This window comes from Plectropomus leopardus, chromosome 14, assembly GCF_008729295.1.
Source record: "Plectropomus leopardus isolate mb chromosome 14, YSFRI_Pleo_2.0, whole genome shotgun sequence".
NCBI lineage: Eukaryota > Metazoa > Chordata > Actinopteri > Perciformes > Serranidae > Plectropomus > Plectropomus leopardus.
The window spans coordinates 21,828,316-21,850,272 of NC_056476.1; the positions used below are offsets into that span (position 1 = coordinate 21,828,316).

Sequence of the window (21,957 nt, forward strand, 5' to 3'; positions counted from 1 at the left end):
TCTGTATTCTGAATCAATGTTTATTTCAGCCTCAAAAGGATGTCCAGTTTTGGCTTTGTGTATTATTCTGGGATCTACATTGAGATTGGGCTAATAATGTCAAATAAACAAATGCAGGCACATGAAACATCAACACAGGAAGTTATCAACTTCACTATCTAAGATGAGGGGATATGAGAAGATTGTTGTTGTAATACAAATAAACCCACTTCCTGCCCCTGACAGGTTCGCTCTGAACAGATTTACTGTGCGAAAGGAAATGTCACATAAAGTATCTTGTCGCTAAAATACAAACTGTGTGTCTATTTCATGCACGTCGCCGTATATGTATTTTGGCAGCATCACGTGAGTGGCCATGTTGTATATATTTATCACACAACATCAAGGATCTGGATGTTATTTGTTATGACTATATGCATGGGTGTAGATTTAATTTCAGGAGTATGCTGGAGGACATTTTTGAACATCAAACACTGAATTTCTTGCATTTTATGCACCAATTTGTGCATTTTCTGCATCAACTTACGGTGCAAATATCTTTTTTGTACTCTGGTACTTTCATATTTTTTACTGGGAGAGACAAATGCACATGTTCTAAACATTAAAGAGGACATGTCCCCTGTGTTTCCCCCAGAAATTTACACCTATGATTATAACCAAGAGTTTTCAGGGCACAGCTGTCCTAAAAGCAATTCATAATGAAATTATCACCAATTTTGGACTTTTTTTGGGTCAAATTTGTCAAATAAATGGTGTCATAGCACTGCTGTGTCCCCTTTTCTTCGAGGCATCAGATCATAGACATTAGCACTGACACTAAGATGCCTCCTCACAGTGTAAAAGGGGGGTTAGGCTGGTATAAAGAGTGCAGTGTAGTAAGAAAACACACAGAAGATCCTGTGTACTGATCTTGTTGCTGGGGACTTGAAGGGAAGATGTAGCTTCCAAAAGCCAAGATATGTTCGAACATTAAAAAAAAAAAGTCCATGTGACCATATTGATGACATCAAGCTTCACTCAACAAATTCTATATGTAAAATGTTTTTTTCTGCAGCTGGAGCCCATATGATGTGCAGGGTTGAGTCTCAACCTCACATCTCAGTTATAAGCTCAAGGAATGCATATTGTTGCATTAAATACAGTGTAAACTTTCAGTCCATAAATAAGCGGCTGAAGATCTTTACTACGGTGAAACATCAAAAGAAAGAAACTTTTTTAGTTGTTGTTTTTTTTATGGGGCATTTTGTGGGTTTGAAGTGACAGCAGGGATGGCGGGTCTGGCATTGAGGTATTCCAGAACAAAAATCTGCAGGATCTTGTTGAGGTTCTGGATGGTGGAGCGATCCAAGTTCTGCTCGTTGTCGTCAAACGTGTGCCAAACGGACGGGAATGGGGAGGGGATAAGGTGGAGCACGCGCACACCTGACACAGAGGGGCAGGATGAGGATCAACCAACAAAACTGCACAATATGTGTAATTGTATTTGCTGTAGTTGTGTTAGTTGATGTATTTACCTCTGTTCAGGAATGGTAAATGATCATCTTGTATGTGGCCAATAGGGATGTTGGGCCAGAAATACTGCACGCTGTTAGGATGATCCACCAGCTGATTCATAGAGTGTAAACGCTTTTCTGAGGATATAGGATTTAAGACAGAGTAAAAAGTGCAGCTGTTAGTTCAGTTTAAAGAAAAAAAAACATCCTTATGACTTATAAATAAATCAAGAATTCAATAATGAGCTGATTTGCTTCATCAGTTCAGACTGACAGTTCTGGAAACACAAGTAAACACACCCTACAAGCGTCATCATATTCAAAAGTTAGTAAATCCTGATTGGTGCAAAGAAGGATGTGACATTATTGTATTCATGTGTGAATCAGCGGATAGTTTTTTTTGAGCATCAGAACCCCCATAAAATGACTTATTTCACTGTCATGATTTGATCTATTCAGTCCGATAGTATTTCGAAAGGCTAGAATAGCAGCAGCCTGCTCTGCATTTAATGCTGTGTCCAGTTCTCTTGATAATTACATGATATGTTCATGCTGCAGTTGTGTAAACTAAGAGTCGACAGATTATTGACCTAGTTGATTACCGGGCCAATATTTGGCATTTTGCCATTTATCTTTATTGGCATTTTATCGCAGATAAAATATAATTAATGAAAAAGTGTGTGTATTAATACATGTAAAGAATATGTCAGCATGAAGGAACTTTGACTTTTTTTTCTTTTTCTTTACCTCAGGGAGCTTTTTTTATTCATCCAGTTCTTTAAATTCAATTTTTATTGAACTTTATAAAAAAAAAAAGTTGCTGGAAACTTGCTGTATGTGACATTGAAAGGTTCCGTTTTTATTAAACATTTGCTAAAGGCATTTAAACAACAAGTTTTGCTTTGGAGTTTGTTATATTCCAAAGTCTAAATTTCAACAGAAATATTTTCATTATTGTAAATGCATATCGTTTCCAAATATTGGTTATCGGTTCCATTATTACTAATAATCGGTATCGGCCCTGAAAAAACAATATAGGTTGCCCCCTTGTGCGCATCCTCCACTGCTCCATCACCGCTAAGTCTTCACAAATTCATCGGCCTTTCATTCTCAGTAAAGTCATCAGCCACTGCCACCAGTGTCTGCACTCTATGCAGGGATTTATTTTGATGCTGCTCACAAGAAAAAAAATCTCCTTATAGAGTCTGAGCGTGTTTCTGCCGAATCTTAATCATCACGTATCATCCATTAATCTGTACATCTTTAATCTTTATGAAACAGTTATCTTCATTCACCTGTCTCTCCTGATTGAAACGACTCATAGTTTTAAGTGACAAAAGTTTGTGGCACACCTTCATTAAAGTAAACAGACCTACATGGTGTTTACCATCAGAGTAGTAAAACATTTACTTATTCACCAATGTTCTGCAGTCTGGACAGCCAGTGCATTGTGCTGGGGAACTGGTTGCCGAAGCGTGGACTGGGAGCCCCAATCAGGTCCAGCAACACAAACAGATCCTATTGGAGACGAAACAGACAGGGATGAGGGGGGAAAACGATGCTGGTGAGCTCTCATGAGAAACTCTCCACACATCCTGACGATAAGTTCCTGACAAGAAGCCAGTTCCCACAGTGATCACACCTCAGAGCTGCTGCAACACACTGACATCAATGCTCCATGTGCACGCTATCTCAGCACCACACACAAATCACACCCATCTGTCTTTTCTTGAAAGATACTGTCTGCTTTATCTCGGTGCATCCACACAGGGATGTCTACATTTGTTGATAAACACTTTCACTATCTCTCCGCAGCTGCGATACAGAAACTATATACCAATTACCTTGACATTGTGTTATCAGAGACTGTATAATAAATGATATTTATATTGAGACACCAAAGCCTCCTTGATGATTAAATGTCTGGCTGTGTGATTTGAGATTTCTTCAAAAATATAAAACTATTTAAGAAATGCACCTCCCTTGTTGGGGTGTGTGTGGGTGTGTATGTCAGGGATCAGGACTCAGCAGATCATTCTGAAATTGATGAGGACTAACAAAGGGATGATTTTGAGTGTGATTAAGTGACTGATAATCTCGGATGATTTGGGCAGAAAAGATTGAGTAAAGAACTGTGGCGTACCATGCCGTGCAGCTGGTTGGTGTCCGTGGATCCAGCAGGGTGCGGGGTGGCCTCCATCTTCTGGGCGAGGTGGCGAGAGCCATAAAGGGAGTCTGTGGGGGTCCACTGGAAAAGGGCCTCCTCTCCATCAAAGAAAATCAACTGCAGAGTGAGATCAGGACTGGAGCTCTGCATGAGAGGTAAAAAGTTAAGGACATCATCAGAGCTCTGCTGCCCTCCAGTGGTTTTAAATTGCACTGACACAAAAACAAAAACAAGGTTTTCATAGGTATTTTTAAGTGAAAAATCCCTAATAATGTTGTAACAGCCCCCAAAATACACTTCTGTTTACAATTTCTTCTATGTTATTCATCAACTACGCTATTGATGATGTGTCCACCTCCTCGTTACTCGTATTTGTATTCAACGTGATTCCTATTCCTGCAGTGACCTTTGTGACAGACAGCTGAGTCTGATAAACACGTCCCTTGGCTGACCTCTCCCTGTCACCGGCCCTGTCACTGTCCGCCCAGTAGACAGGGGTCTGAGCTCAACTGTGAAACAGGGAAAGGGCAGAGGAGCAAGCTGCATGAATACTAAGTGTTGTCAGTATGAATCACTTGTTTGTGGAGCAATTAAGCATTGTTGGTGTCAAATTTGTATCAGTCCGCATAAAACGGAGACGGCAGTTGCAGCTTCTGAGCTTGAAATGTCATTGCTGCTGACGATGTTGTGTTTGAGCAGAGGTATGTTTACACACAAAGGTCTATAAATTAGACCTAAGACAAAAAGTCAATTTAGATGTAAAAATTTTAGTGACAGTCTCAATGAAAATGCATAATGGATAAGGCTGGCAAAATTTAACATCTTTCTTATTGTGAACAAATTACAGGAAAAGGCCAACAATAAACTGATCCTAGGTCTGTCACAATAATTACATTATCGATTTATCAAAGTCATGCATATATATTGTATGATATTGTTTGTTGTGTTTACATGGCTGATTTTTTTACCTAAGAATGTCAGCATGGAGGAACTTTTTTTTCTTTTACTTTACATCAGGGAGCTATTTTTATTCATTCAGTTTTTTTTAATTCAATTTTTATTGAACTTTATAAAAAAGTTGCTGGGACCTTAGTGTATGTGAGATTGAAAAGTTCAGTTTTGATTAAACATTTTCTAAAGGCATTTAAATAAAGTTACAATAAATATAATATATAAAGTAATAAAGTACATAAGAATTTCACCAACATTTTAGCCAACATAGTGCCATAATGAACAGCAGGGCTTTCCGGAGAAAACAAGAAAAATAAGACTTGGACGCAGTGCCCAACTTTTCACAGTGCCTAAGCTTAATGACTAGAAAAAAACTATGCTGAGAGACATGGTGCTTCTGGCTGCGCTGTATATTTTAATATTTTGTTCGCATTTGAATTTCACATTCTGAAGAATCAAAAGTTCTTTGCTCTTTAAATGGGTGTACATGCCTTATTATGCTGATCAATATAATAGTGGCATTAAATGATCTTAAAATGACAATAATATCATTTATTTCAATTATTTTGGGGACAATATATTCTCCAACAAAAGCTGTTACTGTGGTAGCCCAAACTGATCCTACTAACAAGTGTTTTCCGTGGAGCTGAAGCCTGATTTGAAATATTTGTGTCACACTGAATTGAAGTTTTGTTTGTTGAGAACACATCAGGGAACCACCCATTAACTTGGGCACTTTAGTTCATTTTAAAGTAAACCGAGCAGGTATTAATCTGCTGCTGAAAATAGTCCCTAACAAAGTTCACTATTTTCCCCGGTTTTAGTTGCGTTTGCTTAAAACGACATTGCCCAGTTGTTAAAGGAAATTACACGTTTAAATAAAATGAAACTACAATATATTCATGAACAGTTTTTAAGGATTTACTCCTTCTCTGCGAGAGAAAGGTAGGAAAGCTGGAAAGTAGTGAAACTGACTAAAGCATGATTGTTTTCTGGTCTTTTCAACAACAGCCTTATCTTTAAAATAAGACTATTTTGCCTTGAAGCCTTTGAAATGTATTGTTAGTACCTATCTTTCCTTTTTCTCCACTCCAACATTAATTGTTTGTCATGTTTGACTGACATAATAGAAAAATATACAGTGATGTATATACCCAGTCAGGAAGTGTTATTTTTCCCTGCACTTACTGCAGTTGGTGTTGTTGTTGTTGTTGTTGTATGACTTGCCTGTGATTCACCACCACAACTCAAGTCAGGGCTGGCCACAACCACAAAACTAATACACACCCCCAAACAGCCCGAGTATCACTGAAAAGCCGATTTAACGCACACAGGAGGGATTTGTGGCGTCTACACAGACAGTCTCAAACAGACAGACAGACCAGTAATATATAGTATACCCTTTAACTTATTATATGTTGCAGCTTTAAGTCGCATGCTAGGACCACCACCTTTTGAGCTTTCAGATCCTCATCCAGGGCTCGTGCCAGCTCCAACATCATGGCGCAGGGAACGGCAGAATCAGTGGCGCCTTGGAACTCCCTCCCGTGCCATTGTGGTGGGTAGTACTTGGAGTCGTAATGACAGGCCAGGACCAGGCGGCGCTTAGCTGATGAGTTTAGGGTGGCAACAAGATTAGTGAAGGACAGGGGACCGTATGGGGTTTGTGACACAAACGTATCCTCCGTCACCTCCCAGCCTGCTCCGAGGGACGCGAGGGTAGTTTTGATATGCTGTGAACACACACAGAGGTTTCCTTTTTTAGTTATGAGTATTCAACCCGCACCTCAACTCATCAGCACCTTACTGATTAGCTGACCAAAGTCTGTGGCAAATAAACTTGTGAAAAACAAACATCTCTGATTAAGACCTGTTGGCTCTTATTTTTTCAGGAATAAAACATAATTATGATAACTTCCTGAACTGGTTGTACTGGTTGTATATTTATACATTTAGTCACCACGACGTTGCCAATAATATAATGTTCACCGACAACTATTGTAAAATGTGTGTATCATGAGGGGACTGCTAATTGTTTCAACTGCCCATTATTTTGAAACCCCAACAGCCAGAAAAATGTTCCATTGGATCAAAAGCCCATTTGTCCGACTGCCCTTTATCCATGGATGGACCATTGAGCGGGTCCGCTGGCACAGGCCCTGGGGCCAAAGTGTCAGGGGCCTCCTGGCCTTCACCTGCCAAATGTCGTCCAAAGAGCAGGGGTGGATAGTATCGTATTACAAGTAATGCACATGAGTAAAAAATGTGTTTATTCATTTTTTTTAATGAAAGAGTACTTATAATGTTACTTTAAAAAAAAAAACTGAAATTCTACTCTTTGCACATTTTTGAGCCAGTAATCTGCTTTTTACGTCACTATGTTTGCCATTTATAGAGCGATGTATGCGAGATAATTTAGGCTGTCAGTTTGAGTTGCACTGATTCATACATATGTCATACTTCATTCTCCATGAGCCATCGAAAAAACACACCCTCCCAATTTGGCAGCCTATTTAAGCAGTAAAAATTTCCCAGATATACCTCTGCCTTACCCGTATGCTTCTGCCCTACAGCCTGCTATTTCAGCGCTATTTCCACCACAAGGAGTAACTGTACTTTTACTTAAGTATAGATTTTCAGTTCTCTACCCACCACTGCAAAAGAGACAAGTACTGACCGCGAAAAGACTCAAAATTGTGGCAAAGACACATAAAACAACTATAGAAACAAAAAAAAACTGCAACAGGGGGCAAAGCAAGACAGAGACACAAAAAAAGTTGAGGGTATAGAAGCTTTGCCATCATGGTGAAAATAATAAATAAAAAAGCACCTGGATCTCTCTGGAGAGAGAGTGTATTTTTGGAGTATTGGGGATAATGTGCTGTTGGACAAGCAGGATTTCTGTCCAGTGGTGCATTTTGCATCTTACTAAGGCTTCAGAATAAGGGTCCCGTGACAATGACATGGCACAGTGCATGTTTCACAGTTTATAGTTGGAAATTACATGTTTTGTGTCCAAGCTTGTCTGTATCTGAAAGTGATCCAGCCATGATATGTTAGCCTGTAATTACACTCACCTCCTGCACAGCTTGGCTGCCTGCAGAGCCCGGATACCTGGTAACCAGCAGCGGCCTAAGGTCCCTCTGCCACATCTGCTCCAGATCAGTATGAGACAGGGCAGTACTGATCTCTTCTTGCGTTAGAGTGAGAGCTCTGTGATGGAGCTGAACAGAGGAAACAAACCAGATTAAAAAAAATGTGTAAAAAAAAGAGGTTCAACTGATATTTAGGATGCCGTTCCGTGTGATCAAAGAGATCAGATTGTTGTGACCTCTCTATTAATACAGTTTTGCTTAAGGATCATAGAATATTTTTTTTAAAAAAGCAGTCTTTACTTTAGTCTCACATCAACTTTTTCGCATAAAAATAGGGAAGTCTTTTATGATGCATTTCAGTTGAGCAATAATGTGGATGACAGACGTAAAGAATCAGATTTCAGTGTTTCACAACACTAGCATTGATGGAAACCACTCCCAAAGTGTGCCAACAGTCAATTTTTTTAAATTCCCGCATTTACATTGCGAATCGAAAGACAATTTTTTCAATACATATAACCGACCTAACAATCGGCTCATTTACATGGACACGAATAACCCGTTAATGATCGTGTTTTTTGGAGTATCCTGTTTGTCTTTGAGCATGTAAACACCATATTCTATTTATGAGAAACCCAAATATGCAGACTGTGAATAACCTGATTTCTCTGTGCTCATGTAAACATCATAAACCGAATATGATCATAACCTGGATAAGCCTCATAAAAAGATCATTCATGTGCATGTTACCTCACTCAGTGTCTGAAAGAGTCATACATGTTAACATAAAAAAAAACATAAAGAAGAAACAATTTGATCTGGAGGTCAGGTTGATCTAACTATTGTGTTTTACATGAGCTGTGAAGTTAACACCTCCTCAGAGAGACACACGTGAATAGCTTTTGATTGATGGGCTTTGAAATACACTCGAGGGCTAATTTCGAAAAGCAGAAAAGTGGACGGTGCTTGTTAAGGAACGCACAACATGGATTTAGAATCAGGTTTTAAGTTCAATGCCTTTTCAGTTCAATGCCTGCTTGACTACAGCCATAGGTTAAAAAAACATATTGATTCTTCAATCCTGTAGATTCGGTTTCATTTGGTCTCAAAGTTCACCTGCCGAGCACCGTGGTTGTCCTGGTAACAAACTGAACGGGGAGAAAAGGACAGAGAGCGGGAGGGAAAGAGCTGATGGTGAATGCTGGCGCACAGTCAAAGCCTGCTTGTGTAATTTACACTACTACACACTTGTTTTAATGGTCAGTTATTTAGTTGATTATCTTTTTTTGATTAATGGTTTAATCTTTAAACTGTCTTAAAATAGTGAAAAAATGTGCATCACATCAGCGTGACTGTCTAACCAACACGCCTAAACTCAGACATTTTCAACTCACGTTGTCATAAATCAGCAAATCATCTCATCTGAGAAGCTGGAAGCAGCACATTTTTGTCATTTTTTGTGTGATATGTAATAAAAGTTTTCAGACTTGTCTGGGAAATTAGAGTGGACATTTGTTTTTCCTCCTAACTTTGTCATCACACACAAGTAACAGAAGGCACAACATGTCCATTACAATCACAGCATAAACATTCACACAACAAAACCTGTTCAGGGTACGAGTTGGGCCCTAACTGACTGACTCTAATTACAGAGTGGCACACGCTGCAAAATATGTAATTATGTGGTCACAGAGAGTGAACATAGTGATTCACAGTGCTAGGACTCACTGAGTTCAGAGAAGGGTTAAAAGGGGGTCCACTTAAGGTCTATAAATACCAAGACCTGCAATTGGAGGATCAATGACGATGACTGTGCTGCCATAGCAACTCGGCGAAGAGGAGAGGAGAAGAAGAGCATAAATGAGGGGACATGAATGGCCATGCATACCCAGGTGCATCTCAGGAGAATTACACAACAGTGCTGAGAAACACTGCAGAGGCTTGTTAGAATATCATGAATAAATACATACCTGTATTATGTGTATCAAATGTGAATATGGGATTTTTTTTCCTCCTTTCTCACATTACATAGTCTTGGAGATAACCACTTCAAAATGAAACATGCACACACACACAAAGACAATATAAAAAAAAATTGAGTGTTTTTTAAATTCATGTAATTCAGACAAAGCAATTCAAAATATTGGGTTGAGATTTTTCAAAAGTTACAAAAAAGTAAAGATCTGGAGTTGATCAGTAATTGCAAACATGCATTTGAACCTCATAAAAAGTGGGCTAGATAATAATAAAATTGTAAAAAATACATGATATGGCAAGTTTTTTAAAACTGTTTCACTTCTTTGACTTTCTACATATACAGTTATGAAAGACTGTCAATGTGTTATGTTTCAAATATGTGAATAAATTACATTTACCTTTTCTTGTGTCCAAGGAATTCCATTGGTGCAGTGGATGAATGCCACCCAGATGACCACAGAGTGAAATAAACGCATTTTGGAGGCACTGTGCCTCTTCTCAGCCATCGTTGTTGTCGCTCCTCTCCACATTCCTGTCTCTCCTCTGTGAAAGCTTACAGATCATGTGAAAGGCAGGAGGGAGGACTCGAGGCTCCCTCAACCACAGCGCGTCACTGTACTGCTATGTGTGAATGTGTGTGCGCGCGCTTCATCCACGCCAGCAGCCGCACGGGTATGACACAGTGACCCCATATTTTCCTTTGATAGTTACTCATTTTGAACAACAGATCAACACATCTACACAGGTCTCAAGACAGAACCCAACTGGATCCTTTATGTCTTCTAATTAATGGTAAGCGTCTAAATATTTAGATTATAACAAATAAAACATATAGGAACTAGTACTTTACTCAGATGAATGTATATTAAAAATAATTTAAATTAGTACAAATTTTGTTATTTTTCTCCCCCCAAGAGTAAATCACAGCATTAAATATTTGCTTACTTGTTTAATTATTTCTGACAGACCCAAGCTTCCCACGTCACTTACCACATGGTTTTATGCTGCGTTCAATTGAAGTCGGAAGGTCGGATTTTCCGACTTCGTTGTGTTCAGATGCTTTGAGGTTGTAAAGTGGGAACATGGGAGCTACAAAGGAGCTACATGGATATTTTTTTTTACATATTTTATTTTCTATATACACATTTATTTTATATATTTATTTTTAAATTTAATCTCGTCACTGTACATGGACAGCAGTTAACATTAATACCACATTTTACTTTACATGTGATTTAAAAAAGGTAGTATTTACTAGGCGTACTTGAATTAAATTTTAAAAAGTTTCAAACCCTGACCAAACGCTGACTTTTGACCGCCATGTTTATGCATTTAAGACGTCAAGTTATAAAATAACGTTGTTATCAAGTATTTAAAAGGTTTAAAATTGATATGAACACTCCTGCGATTTCTGTAGACTTCAAGAAGAAACAATCCATCATGTATTTTATCAATGTACTTATAATAAAATATTTTTGGATTTATGTTGACCATTACATAAAGAGAACAGCGGGACAAAGTATTAATTTACCGGAAAAATACATTTTTATTTGTTTTGAGGGCAATGTGGAGGACCAGGACACTACTATCTTTGGCCCGCTGATTTTGATGATGGGAAAATTCCACATACATAAGAAAAAATAGACTCCGAATCGAATTTTAAACATTTCCTAAAATAAGTGTACCAATATGCTACAATAAAAAATAAAAAAAGCTGTTAAAACGAACCTCATTTTCAAAACGTTTCATATGAACTCAGATTAATGTGCTGTGTAATATTTGTTTTATATTTATACTGTGAACAATATATCCCTGGCATTAACGTTTAGTGTGTATTTTTCTGTTCTGTATAAAAAGTATTAGTACTATTAGTACGAGAACCACCTGGTTGGTCTTGATTTGTATTAGTACTACTCGCCTAACATGCTTTAGAGTTAAAAGTTTGCTTTGCTTGCTACAGCTAATAGAGGCATACTCTAAAACTTGCAACTACTAAAAGTAAATGATAGCTACTTGGAACAAAGCAATAAAATATATCTTTTTACCGTAAATTGTTAACACTGTTTTCATGCTTTCCGCCATTTCTGCTGCCCTGCAACGTCACGCAAACGCAACAACTTGTAGGTACGCTCGGGTATCATCGAAATTTCTCGATTTCTTCTTCTTTTATGATGGCGACTTTCAACCAGGTGGATCATTATCACCACCTACTGTTGTGTGACGGTGTTCTTACGATTTGTCCAGTATGTTTTAGATAATTTCCCAATTCCCACTTATAGTTACGACTTTTGAGCGTCGTTGATGTGTTTGTAACTCGTAAATACACAGCTTCCGATGAGCACATGAAGGCAGCATTGCAGTCACGTGTTAAACCCGGAAATTTATGCACTATGTTTCATGCTTATACCGAATGTATTGCACTCACGGTTTGATTTCATGTTAACATGTCCCTGTCACACACTTAGCAAGCTAAACCAGAATAGTAGCGCTGATATTTGTAAGTGTACGTGTTGTGTTTGTGCCTGCAGCCATGGCCGCAGAGGTGCGCTGCCTGAAGGCGCAGCTGGAGGAGAAAGAGAAAGAGATCACTGCTCTGAAGAACAAGCTGGCACTACTGGAGAAGGTAGGAAAGTCTTACTGAAAGCTAAAGTTTATTACAACAGGCAAACAATCTGTTGGTCTTATAGAAATGTGTTTTTATATTCTCCAGGCATCGTTTGTTATCGAGCAGCATTTATGCTATAAACTAGCTATAACCGCAGTATAGCCTGTATAATATAATATTAGCAAACACCGATAATAACCTTTCACGGGACAAAACAACACACTCGTATCTTAAAAATTCACCTGGGCACTTGTATAGCAAACTAGCTTTTAAAATAGCCAGTGACCGACCTAAATGTCCCAAAGATGATGTGTAGCTTCAGGATATGGAATATAAAATGAATCAGAGCTTCATGACAGGACACCAGAAAAACACAGAATATATAAAGTACAGTACGTTTACTCAAAATGTTTTTTTTAAATTCTCAAATAGAATTACTTCCTGAATTGTATCTTTTCTCCTAGAATTTCTTCTCAAATCACTCTGTTTAAAGAAACAAAATATGTCAACCTTTTTGGAAAATTATGCACTTTCTTTCCTAAATTCCCCTTAGTTTCTTTTTCCCCCTTTGTATGCTTGTACCCCCATTTAGCCTTTTTTTTGTCTATTATTCATTTTTATGTAATTGTCTTGAATTACTGTTATTTATACTCTTCACATATACTTATGTCATACCTATTTGATTTTATTTTTACGTTATGTTATAAATTGCCTGATGTTTTGTTTTGTCAGTAATACACACATAATAATGCACATTTACAGGTGCTGCAGGGTAAAAAATTATCAGCACTGGGTAATTGAATAATTGGGCATATTGTGCTCAGATGTATATAATCACTTACTGAGTGTGATCACAAAATACCCACATAATATCATGCGAACATTGCATTCAAAGTACAAGATTACAGCGTGTAGTATATGTAATCCTAGATTGCAGTGCTACATATTCCTAAATTCAGATGCTTTTGATTGAACAAATAAGCAAATTCCAAATGTGCATAAATGCATAAAGGCCTCCTTATCACAAAAAATGTAAAGTTTTTAAAAAGTCCCAAAAATTTCAAGAGACTGAGCACACTTACCTCATTTAATCTCCAATGCCAAATAGAATATAAATAAGCACACTATAAGCCGTATAAATCCCTCCCGATGAAGAGCTTTTCCCAAATAGCTCCTTATGTCAGACATATGGGCTGTAAAGAGAGACATAAATGTAGCTCATTATATTGTAGAGACAGGCTGTTGAGGACTGTGATGCCACATGGCTTAAAGCTCCTGTTTAAACTTGTTATAATTCCTCCCTGGTGTGATTCCAGAGCCATACGTCAGCACTGGAGCTGTATGAAAAAGTGACACCCCTAACCCCCCTGACAGCCAAACCAGCGCTCAGCAACGAGGACATCATGCGGTACAGCCGACAGCTCCTTCTGCCTGAGCTGGGCGTACAAGGTATGGCCGGCTACAGACAGCGTTGTTGTGATTTACAGTACAGTAAGCATGAGTGAACACAGCAGAGTAAATCTTGATTGTCCGCAGGTCAGCTAAACTTAGCCAAGACCTCAGTGCTGATTGTGGGCTGTGGAGGACTGGGCTGCCCTGTGGCACAGTATCTTGCGGCTGCAGGCGTCGGTAGGTAATCTAGTCGACTGATGATCAGCATGACCTTGTGCCAAATAAATTAACCTTGAAATAAATGTGCTATATAGGTGTGAGTGATTGTGGAGCTATCAGTGGTTTGACTTTTCTTTTAGGCAACGTTTCAAATTAGCAACCTGTCTCACCTTCCAGTGGTGGTACACTAAATAAATGTACCTGCGGAGCCGTAATTATTCATTTCCAAAAGGAAAAATATAATGAAAGCGCTGTTTCATGATTAAAATCAGGAGCACTGGGAACATTTAGGTAAAGAGACAAGACTATATTCACAGCTTATAATTTAAGACTTACTATTAATATGATTATGCTTGTCTTTTGGGGTCAAAATTATGCTACCTGTTGCCTCAGGTGAAGTTTCAACCACACTTTGGCTGTATCTAACTTGGGAAAACCAGAAAAAATGAAGGAAAGCAGATGCAGAATTTGAGAAAAGGCAACAAACACTAACGAAAGTTAAATAAGGCACACTTTGTTCAATTCTTACTTTAGTTATCGAGTTTAATCTTCATGATTTGCCACTGTCATCCAAGTTTGACGTTATTCCTCACGCCTTTCTCACTGCCTTGTTGGTCTTTGTGTCTCTGCAGGACGCCTGGGCCTGCTGGACTACGACACGGTGGAGCTCAGTAACCTGCACAGGCAGGTGCTCCATGGAGAGGAGAACCAGGACCGAGCCAAGGCTCTATCGGCTGCCAGCGCAGTTAAAAGGTATCCATTCAGAGATCTATTCCTGCAAACTTGTGCCAAAACTGCGCAAACAGAACTGCAACAGACAAATTAGTATGTTCTGATTTTATTAGTAAATGTTCTCTTACCATGATCGTTGGTGTGTTTCTATGTGTTTTGTGACCGTTTGGTTGCAGCGTAAGGCGTGCTGGCGCTCTCCAGTCTCGCCACAGGTTATATTTGGTTGTGTATTTCTCCCCAGTCTGCAAATATTGTGTAAACATGTTATTTTAGAGACAGCTGTTTTTGGTGCCCTTCTCCCTCACAGTGGGCCTACTGTGGTTAGCGCACACACTTTACAGCAACGACCACATGAGGGCGCCATTTCTTTGACTAGTAGATATTGTGGATAGTGTTCTTGGTGCTGTGGTATACATACACCCTCTTAATTTGATTGTATATTATTAATAACTTACTGTTTGCATCTTATAATACAAAAGTCTTGAGTGTTAATGTGTGTCTTTAAGATAACGTGTTTGTTTTTGCACCCTTTTTTGAGAGCTGAGACAGAGATTATCAGGGAGAAAGAAGAACGGGGGCGGACATGTGACCAAGGTCCCATGTCAGATTTAAAACTCACATGTTGCTGTTAGTTGTTTCTTTCTTGGTTTAATTGAATCACCATTGTGGTTCTTATATGATTGATTGAATATATGGTTGATTGAAATACTGATCTGTTTGAATTAAAGCTGCTAATTATGGAGAACCCAATTTGAACTCTTAGATAGATAGATAGTTAGTTAGTAGTGTGTATATTCTGTATATACACATAATACAATAATTAAAAACAAAACAAACAGTATGAACAAAATCAACACAAAAACCATTCTTTTGAAAATCAAAATTGAAATACATGTTTTTTTTTTCATTTAGATTAGCACTGTTCTAAAATGTAACACCAGCAATAGAAATACATTTATTTTCTTCTCTATTTTTTTGAGTAAACTTACAATTATCTCTCAAATTGCATTTGCTCTCCGGTACACATTCTGGGAGTGACTTTTAGAAAATGAATTAATTTTTTCAAATATGACTTTCTGTCTTCAGGTTGAACTCAACAGTTGAGTGTGTTCCCTACCACCTGCAACTCACATCGGAGAACGCCTTGCAACTCATTCAGCAGTATCCTGCAGCAAAAACCTTCCACCTACATCTGCTACACAGACCTGCTGATTCTTTGTCATGAAACTATCCTGCAGCTGCCATGCACTCATTCAGGCTTATGATTGCTTGAACAGTATTTTAGATAATCTTTTGGGAAATGTGTACATGTGACTAACCAGTAATATGAACTCTGGATAACACCTTGACTTCACTGATCTCATGTATGACATTGTGGCTGATTGTTCAGACAACGTCCCCACTCGTTATCTGGTGAACGACGCCTGCGTGCTCAGTGGCAAGCCTCTGGTGTCAGCAAGTGCTCTGAGAATGGAGGGACAGGTAAAGTAGAGTCCATCAGCCCCAGTACATTTGTTATGTCACTTCACCAGCAAAAAATGTCACTTCACCAGCAAAATGTGTGTGTGTGTGTGTGTGTGTGTGTGTGTGTGTGTGTAGCTGACAGTATATAATTACTGTGGAGGCCCCTGCTACAGATGTCTGTACCCAGTACCCCCACCCCCAGAGACAGTGACCAATTGTTCTGATGGAGGGGTGTTAGGAGTGGGTAAGTCTTGTCCACTTACTTGCCCAGGAGCCATTAACTTCATACAGAGTGCAGTCTGTGTAAATGATAGCTGTTAGTAAAACTTTCCACTTTTCTTTAAGTTCCAGGGATAATGGGCTGCTTCCAAGCTTTGGAAGTCCTTAAGATTGCCTCTGGACAAGGCTGTATCCTTTGATTTTCCAGTCTGAACTCCCACATTACATACAGTACCTTCCTTGGGCAGTTTGTTGCTTTATATCACAGTTCTGGATAGTCATCTGCATAAATCAGCTGCTGAAAGGGCTTTTATTGTAGCAAAGTAAGGGGTAGGAAGGGTGTTTTTGTGCCTGTCTGATAAAATATAGCAAAAACAGGCTGCTGACTTTGCATTTGCCATTCCTATGAGAAATCTCTGTGGTTAAAGTGCTAATATTTGAGAGTCACATCAGAGAATGCCCTATCGTGCCCTCTGTCTTGCATTGTGATGCTCATGCTAACACCTGGACCTTATGCGTCAGCCAGGGAAGTACTGCACTGTTTTCCTACTCGGAACGGCTGAATGTTGTTATGATTCTCATACACAAAAGCGGAGATGTGCCAGCTGATTTTCTGAATCAAGCAGCGCGCTGATATTTTTCACAAAGTAACTTTTTCCTTCACCTGGCATGCCAGCTTCCTGTGGACAGCAGCTGGTGATGTTTGACGCTCAAGACGCCAGATTCAGGTCCATCAAGTTACGGCCCAAACAGGCCGGCTGTGCAGTGTGCGGGGAGAACCCCAGTGTTACCCAACTGGTGGACTATGAGGCTTTCTGTGGGTCTGCTGCCACTGATAAGGTTGGTCATAAGTGGCACATTGTAAGAGGAATGTTTGTTTTTGAAGTTATATGAAACAGTGTTTCTTACATCAACTGCATGTTGCCGTGTGTATTACATACAGTAGATGTCAGATGGCACGCCCTCAGTTTGGAGAAGCAGGCTGGAGTTCGACACAGAAGTTAAACAATGCACTTTTAGTCATTGGGGCCAGCAACAAAATATATTTACGCAACCTTAAAAAAAAAGTCCCACCTAAAAAAAAGTTAACCACTTCAGTTCCCCATCTATGCTCTCTTCAAAGCCACCAGACTACATTCAGAAAAACTGTTATTTTAGCTTGCTGAACAGGGGAGCTGCTGGTCTGCTGTTGCCTCAATAAGATGGTTAGTTTGTGTTATTGTTTGACTTTGATTAATCCGAACTAACTATTTTAAACACCAAAATCAGACAACAACACACACTAAAAAACTGTTAGAGAAAGTGGTGAACTATCAGCTCTTGTGCTCAGCCATGTTAAGTTACTGTTTTTCATAATAGAGTGTGGCTCTGAAGAAAGCGATACTATGGCTTAATCTTCTGATTGAAAATCACTCTCTGACATTAAGGTGAAGCAGTGAAAATACTCTCAGAATAGCATACACTAGATTTTTTTAAAAAACTTTTTTTAGATGGCTAAAAAACATTTGTTGCTGGCCCCCATCTACAGCAGTACATTGCTTAGCTTCCGTGTCAGACTACAGCCTGCTTCTCCAAAATTGGAGTGTGCTGACTGACCTCTAATGTTTTTAATATACTATCTATGGGTACGACCCCACTTAAAAAAATCTGAACTGTCTCTTTAATAAGACACAGTACAAGTCATTATTCTTGAGTCACTGGAAAAATCTTTCATTGCCCGATTTTCCATGTGTTTCAGTGCCGCAGACTCAACCTCCTTTCCAGAGATCAGCGGATCACAGTACAGGTAGTGAATATATAGTCCAGAACAGTTGGCCGTTGCGTGACTCCCTGTATTTAGTGCTGTTTATTGTATGATTACTCACAATTTTCTCAGTTTTCATGCACATTCATAAACTGATTACATCTCAGCGCTGACCCAGCCCCAAATGGGAAATGACTTAAAATGTGCCAGTAGATTTTCTATGGGAAAGAATAACATGTTCTATTTGGCAGCGAGAGCAGTGGTGGTGGATTGCATCTGTTTCTGGAGAGCTGGTGCTTTCAAAACCCGCTGAGTCATTAGGCGCAGAGATTGGGATCATGATTGATTGGGCTGTAATCCAGATTGTGCAGGGGGGCTCCAGTTATAAAGCAGTTTTGTTTCCTGTGATTTAAGGAAAAGCAGTTAAAATGTTCACGTTACTCCACAAATACAAATCCAAGAAACATTTGCTGTGAATAATATTGTTTTCCCTGTTTAGCTTTTGATGTAAATCAATGTTTTTCCCCAACAGATACAGCCACACCTCTCCTTAATTATAAAGTTTTTGTGCATTAATGACTGTTTTAATGTCATTCTAGGATTATAAATCAATAATAGACAAGGCAGAGCCCCATCTCTTGCTGGATGTGCGCCCTCTTGTGGAGGTCGATATATGCCACCTACCTTTCTCTCTCAGTATCCTTTTCGAGATGGAGACACAAAATCAATCTCCTATTCCCACTGCTGTGTGATTATTGACCTTATATTGGTACCAGACATTCCCCTCTCAAGTTTAGAGGAGAGGAAGAGTGAACATATCCAATTACTTCAGGAGAGAATCAGCCAATTGAAGCAGCAGATGGAGGGCGATCGCCAGCCTCCAGGTAACGTGTCAAAACACCGTTCAGGGTCCGTATGTGTTGTTTGAAATGAACAGGCACGTAGAGCCACTTGTGCATATTCACCCTCACTGTGTGGTCTCGTACTGCAGGGCCGCAGGCTTATTTTGGACGGCTAGTAACAGGTTGTAATGGGGTTGCTAGGTGACCCCTTTTCCAAAACATGTACAGTCAGCCTGAGCAGCTGGCCTGCTTTAGAGAAATTAATATTCAGAATGTTATTTTGGTGACGTTCTGGATATTCACTGTTGTGGAGCTCTCTTATCAATGAACTAAATTTAGCCTTTATACAGTCTTGGTTTTTTATGATTTGCACACCTCTGTTCATTTAATGTTATATTTGTAATATGTGTGCAGCCTTTTGTCCCTTGCAGTGTTTCTCTTTTTTTATCATACAGAGAAGTAAAGGTTGATTGTACTGAAGATAATCAATACTGTGAATCTGATGCATATTAAGTCTTTAAAGGTATACTGTGCAGAATTATCGGTTTCTGTTTGTCAACATGCTTGCAAGCAAAACTGAAAGATGAAGCCAACCCTAGATTCACTCTGGTTCAGCGTTTCACCTCGATGATATTGTGTTATTTCGTCACTTGGTCACTACCTTTTTGTAAAGCTCTGACCTCACTTGAGCACTGCGGGGGTACATGCCCATAAGCACAAAAAAACAACTAAATACAGGCAGAGGGCAGAGTCTCTGCAGAAAAATACACTGCCACACACTTCTGATGGCTCATAAGTGATGATTGACATGAATAACTTCTATATGAGTTTTTCTTTTTTTTAAAGAAAAATCCTGCATAGTATTCTTTTACAATCCAGTAACCAAACTAACCGCAGTGTTTTCTCTCCGCTCTTTCCTCCAGTGTTTGTGATCTGTAAGCTGGGTAACGACTCTCAGAAGGCGGTGCAGGTTATTGAGAAGATGAGCGGATCAGAACTGGACAGTATCACAGTGAAAGACATCAGCGGAGGCCTCATGGCTTGGGCAAAGAGAATAGACCCATCATTTCCACAGTATTGATTTGTTTTTGAATGATTTTTTTGTTGTCAATAAACTGCATTATGTTTGCTATCATTGCTGATTTTTTTATGTTTAGATTAGTTTATTCTGGTCATTGTCTTACTTACACAATTCAAATACAAGAAAAAAAAAATATAATAAGAATAACATGACTTTTGAAACAGAGACAAACTAAAGCATGTTAATGTTGACAGAGAAGGCTGAATTAGGGACTGTACTCAGACCGTATCAGAGTAGGGAGGTGGCAGGTGTGTGACTTTATTTGTTTATTTATTTTTATATCATGACTCTCCCTGGAGATACATTTTCCCTTGAGGCTCCCTGTGTGACTGGGGGAAAATGCATGGCCCTCCATCCACCATAAATAATATATTTTACAGTTTCCGGCTGTGATTAATGATACGATTTGGTGATTTTTAAAGAAAAAATGCCTGTAAAACTTACTTGCAGGTTTTGGGGTTCAGATGATATTCCAAATAAATACAAAAAAAAGAAATTAACCATTTAAAGTTGTATCACCCTCTGCTAAATCATGAAACATAACTCCCTCCCCAGTGCTAACAAAAATTATTTGAAGTGCCTACCTTGTTTTGCAACCCCCCAGAACAGTCACCTGACCTTTTTACATTAACTTTTTTTTACTGTTCTCCTCATATATTATGAAAATTAAAGAAACAAGAAAAACACAGTGTATGTATATTCTATATATCCCAAAGTCTCAGACAAGTATTCATATGCGCACTCTGGCATTCATAGCTCTGTTTTATATTTGTCAGTTTCATTATTAATTTCCATAAATTAACTCCCTTGACTGTTACACATCTTTATTTTTTGTAAACATACAAGTTTCTCTGAGTTCACACTGACTCTGAATTGAACAATGTTTGGATACAGTCTGAAAGCATCATATATTTTTACTTTATAGATTAATTGTGCAAGTCCATCAAATCTAAATTTGAGAGCATGTAAGCAGTGGCATTGTTAGGCTTTGACATTTTTTTTTTTTTAGGTTTCAGTCCCAAACGTTTCTTAAAAAGCCCTGAATCAAAATATGTTGACAGAAATAAGAATAGGCCTAATAATAATAAAACACCCCGGGTTTAATAATCTATCATTCCATTCATACTTTCTTAGTTTCATTCCACCACTGTTAACATAAATTGATAGATTTAACGATTTTTCCAACTCTAGTTAAAACATTTTAATTAGAGCAATCATAAAGTATACTGTTTTTACTCAATGCTAATATATACTGAGATTTTTAACAGCAAAATTTGTAACTATTTTGGAAATAAAGGGGAGTATTAAGTGTAAAAAAGGGGCCAGAGTGCATTAAAAAAATCATGTTAAAAGAAAAACTTGTTCAACAGAATTTCTTGTGGGATCCCTCTGGACCCCCCTACTGAGGTCCTGGCTATGCCCCTAATGTCCTCCACTCCTAGAAATGCTCCTGCGTGTGAGTTCATAAATACTCATAATACATATTTCACTGAGTTTCAGGTAGCATGTCTTTACTGAATAGCAGAATCTCACATATCAAGTGTAACAATGGACCAGTTCCTAAAATGTGTTGTGTAACCTACTGTGTTGATCAGTTCATCAACATGAGCTGGCAGTTAGATAACACGTAAGCATCCTTGCAAAATCCAAGTCTCCCTTCCTGTTTTTTCTTTCAATTTCAAACAGATAGCTTCCTCATAAGTATGAAATCAAACCTACACTTTCCATTTCAGGGTCTTTCAACATACAAAATGGGCCACAACATACAATATTTCCATTTAAACTTCTTAAGAATTTTGAGACAGCACACAAATTCTATTTTTTTTTGTGTTTATTAAGGTTAAGTGAGATCAATCCACTCCTCATCTTGCTGGGGGCATAGGGGCACCCCTTTATGGGCCCCTGAGGACCCCACTTTGGAAACCAGTGTATTTCAAACCGATCCGGGTCGTGTAGAACAGAGTTTTTTTTCTCTT

General features: G+C 38.7%; 2 protein-coding genes across 2 annotated transcripts; one reads left to right on the top strand and one right to left on the bottom strand.

Moving 5' to 3' along the window:
* On the bottom strand, nt 1–10,249 carry LOC121953832 (glutaminyl-peptide cyclotransferase). Its single transcript, XM_042501073.1, has 7 exons — nt 10,082–10,249; nt 7,689–7,835; nt 6,063–6,344; nt 3,637–3,804; nt 2,912–3,011; nt 1,515–1,631; nt 1–1,422 (listed from the first exon to the last, which is right to left on the bottom strand). Exons 1-7 carry the CDS (start codon nt 10,211–10,213, stop codon nt 1,232–1,234), a joined length of 1,137 nt encoding a protein of 378 aa, XP_042357007.1. The 5' UTR covers nt 10,214–10,249; the 3' UTR covers nt 1–1,231.
* A 1,811-nt stretch (nt 10,250–12,060) lies between these two features.
* Nucleotides 12,061–20,030, top strand: mocs3 (molybdenum cofactor synthesis 3). The gene is made up of 13 exons (XM_042500903.1): nt 12,061–12,306; nt 13,605–13,737; nt 13,825–13,917; nt 14,532–14,652; nt 15,718–15,792; nt 15,996–16,113; nt 16,231–16,339; nt 16,441–16,503; nt 16,991–17,154; nt 18,053–18,100; nt 18,658–18,754; nt 18,835–18,942; nt 19,824–20,030. The coding sequence occupies exons 1-13, from the start codon at nt 12,214–12,216 to the stop codon at nt 19,979–19,981; spliced, it is 1,380 nt and encodes a 459-aa protein (XP_042356837.1). The 5' UTR covers nt 12,061–12,213; the 3' UTR covers nt 19,982–20,030.
* The last annotated feature ends 1,927 nt before the right edge of the window (nt 20,031–21,957 follow it).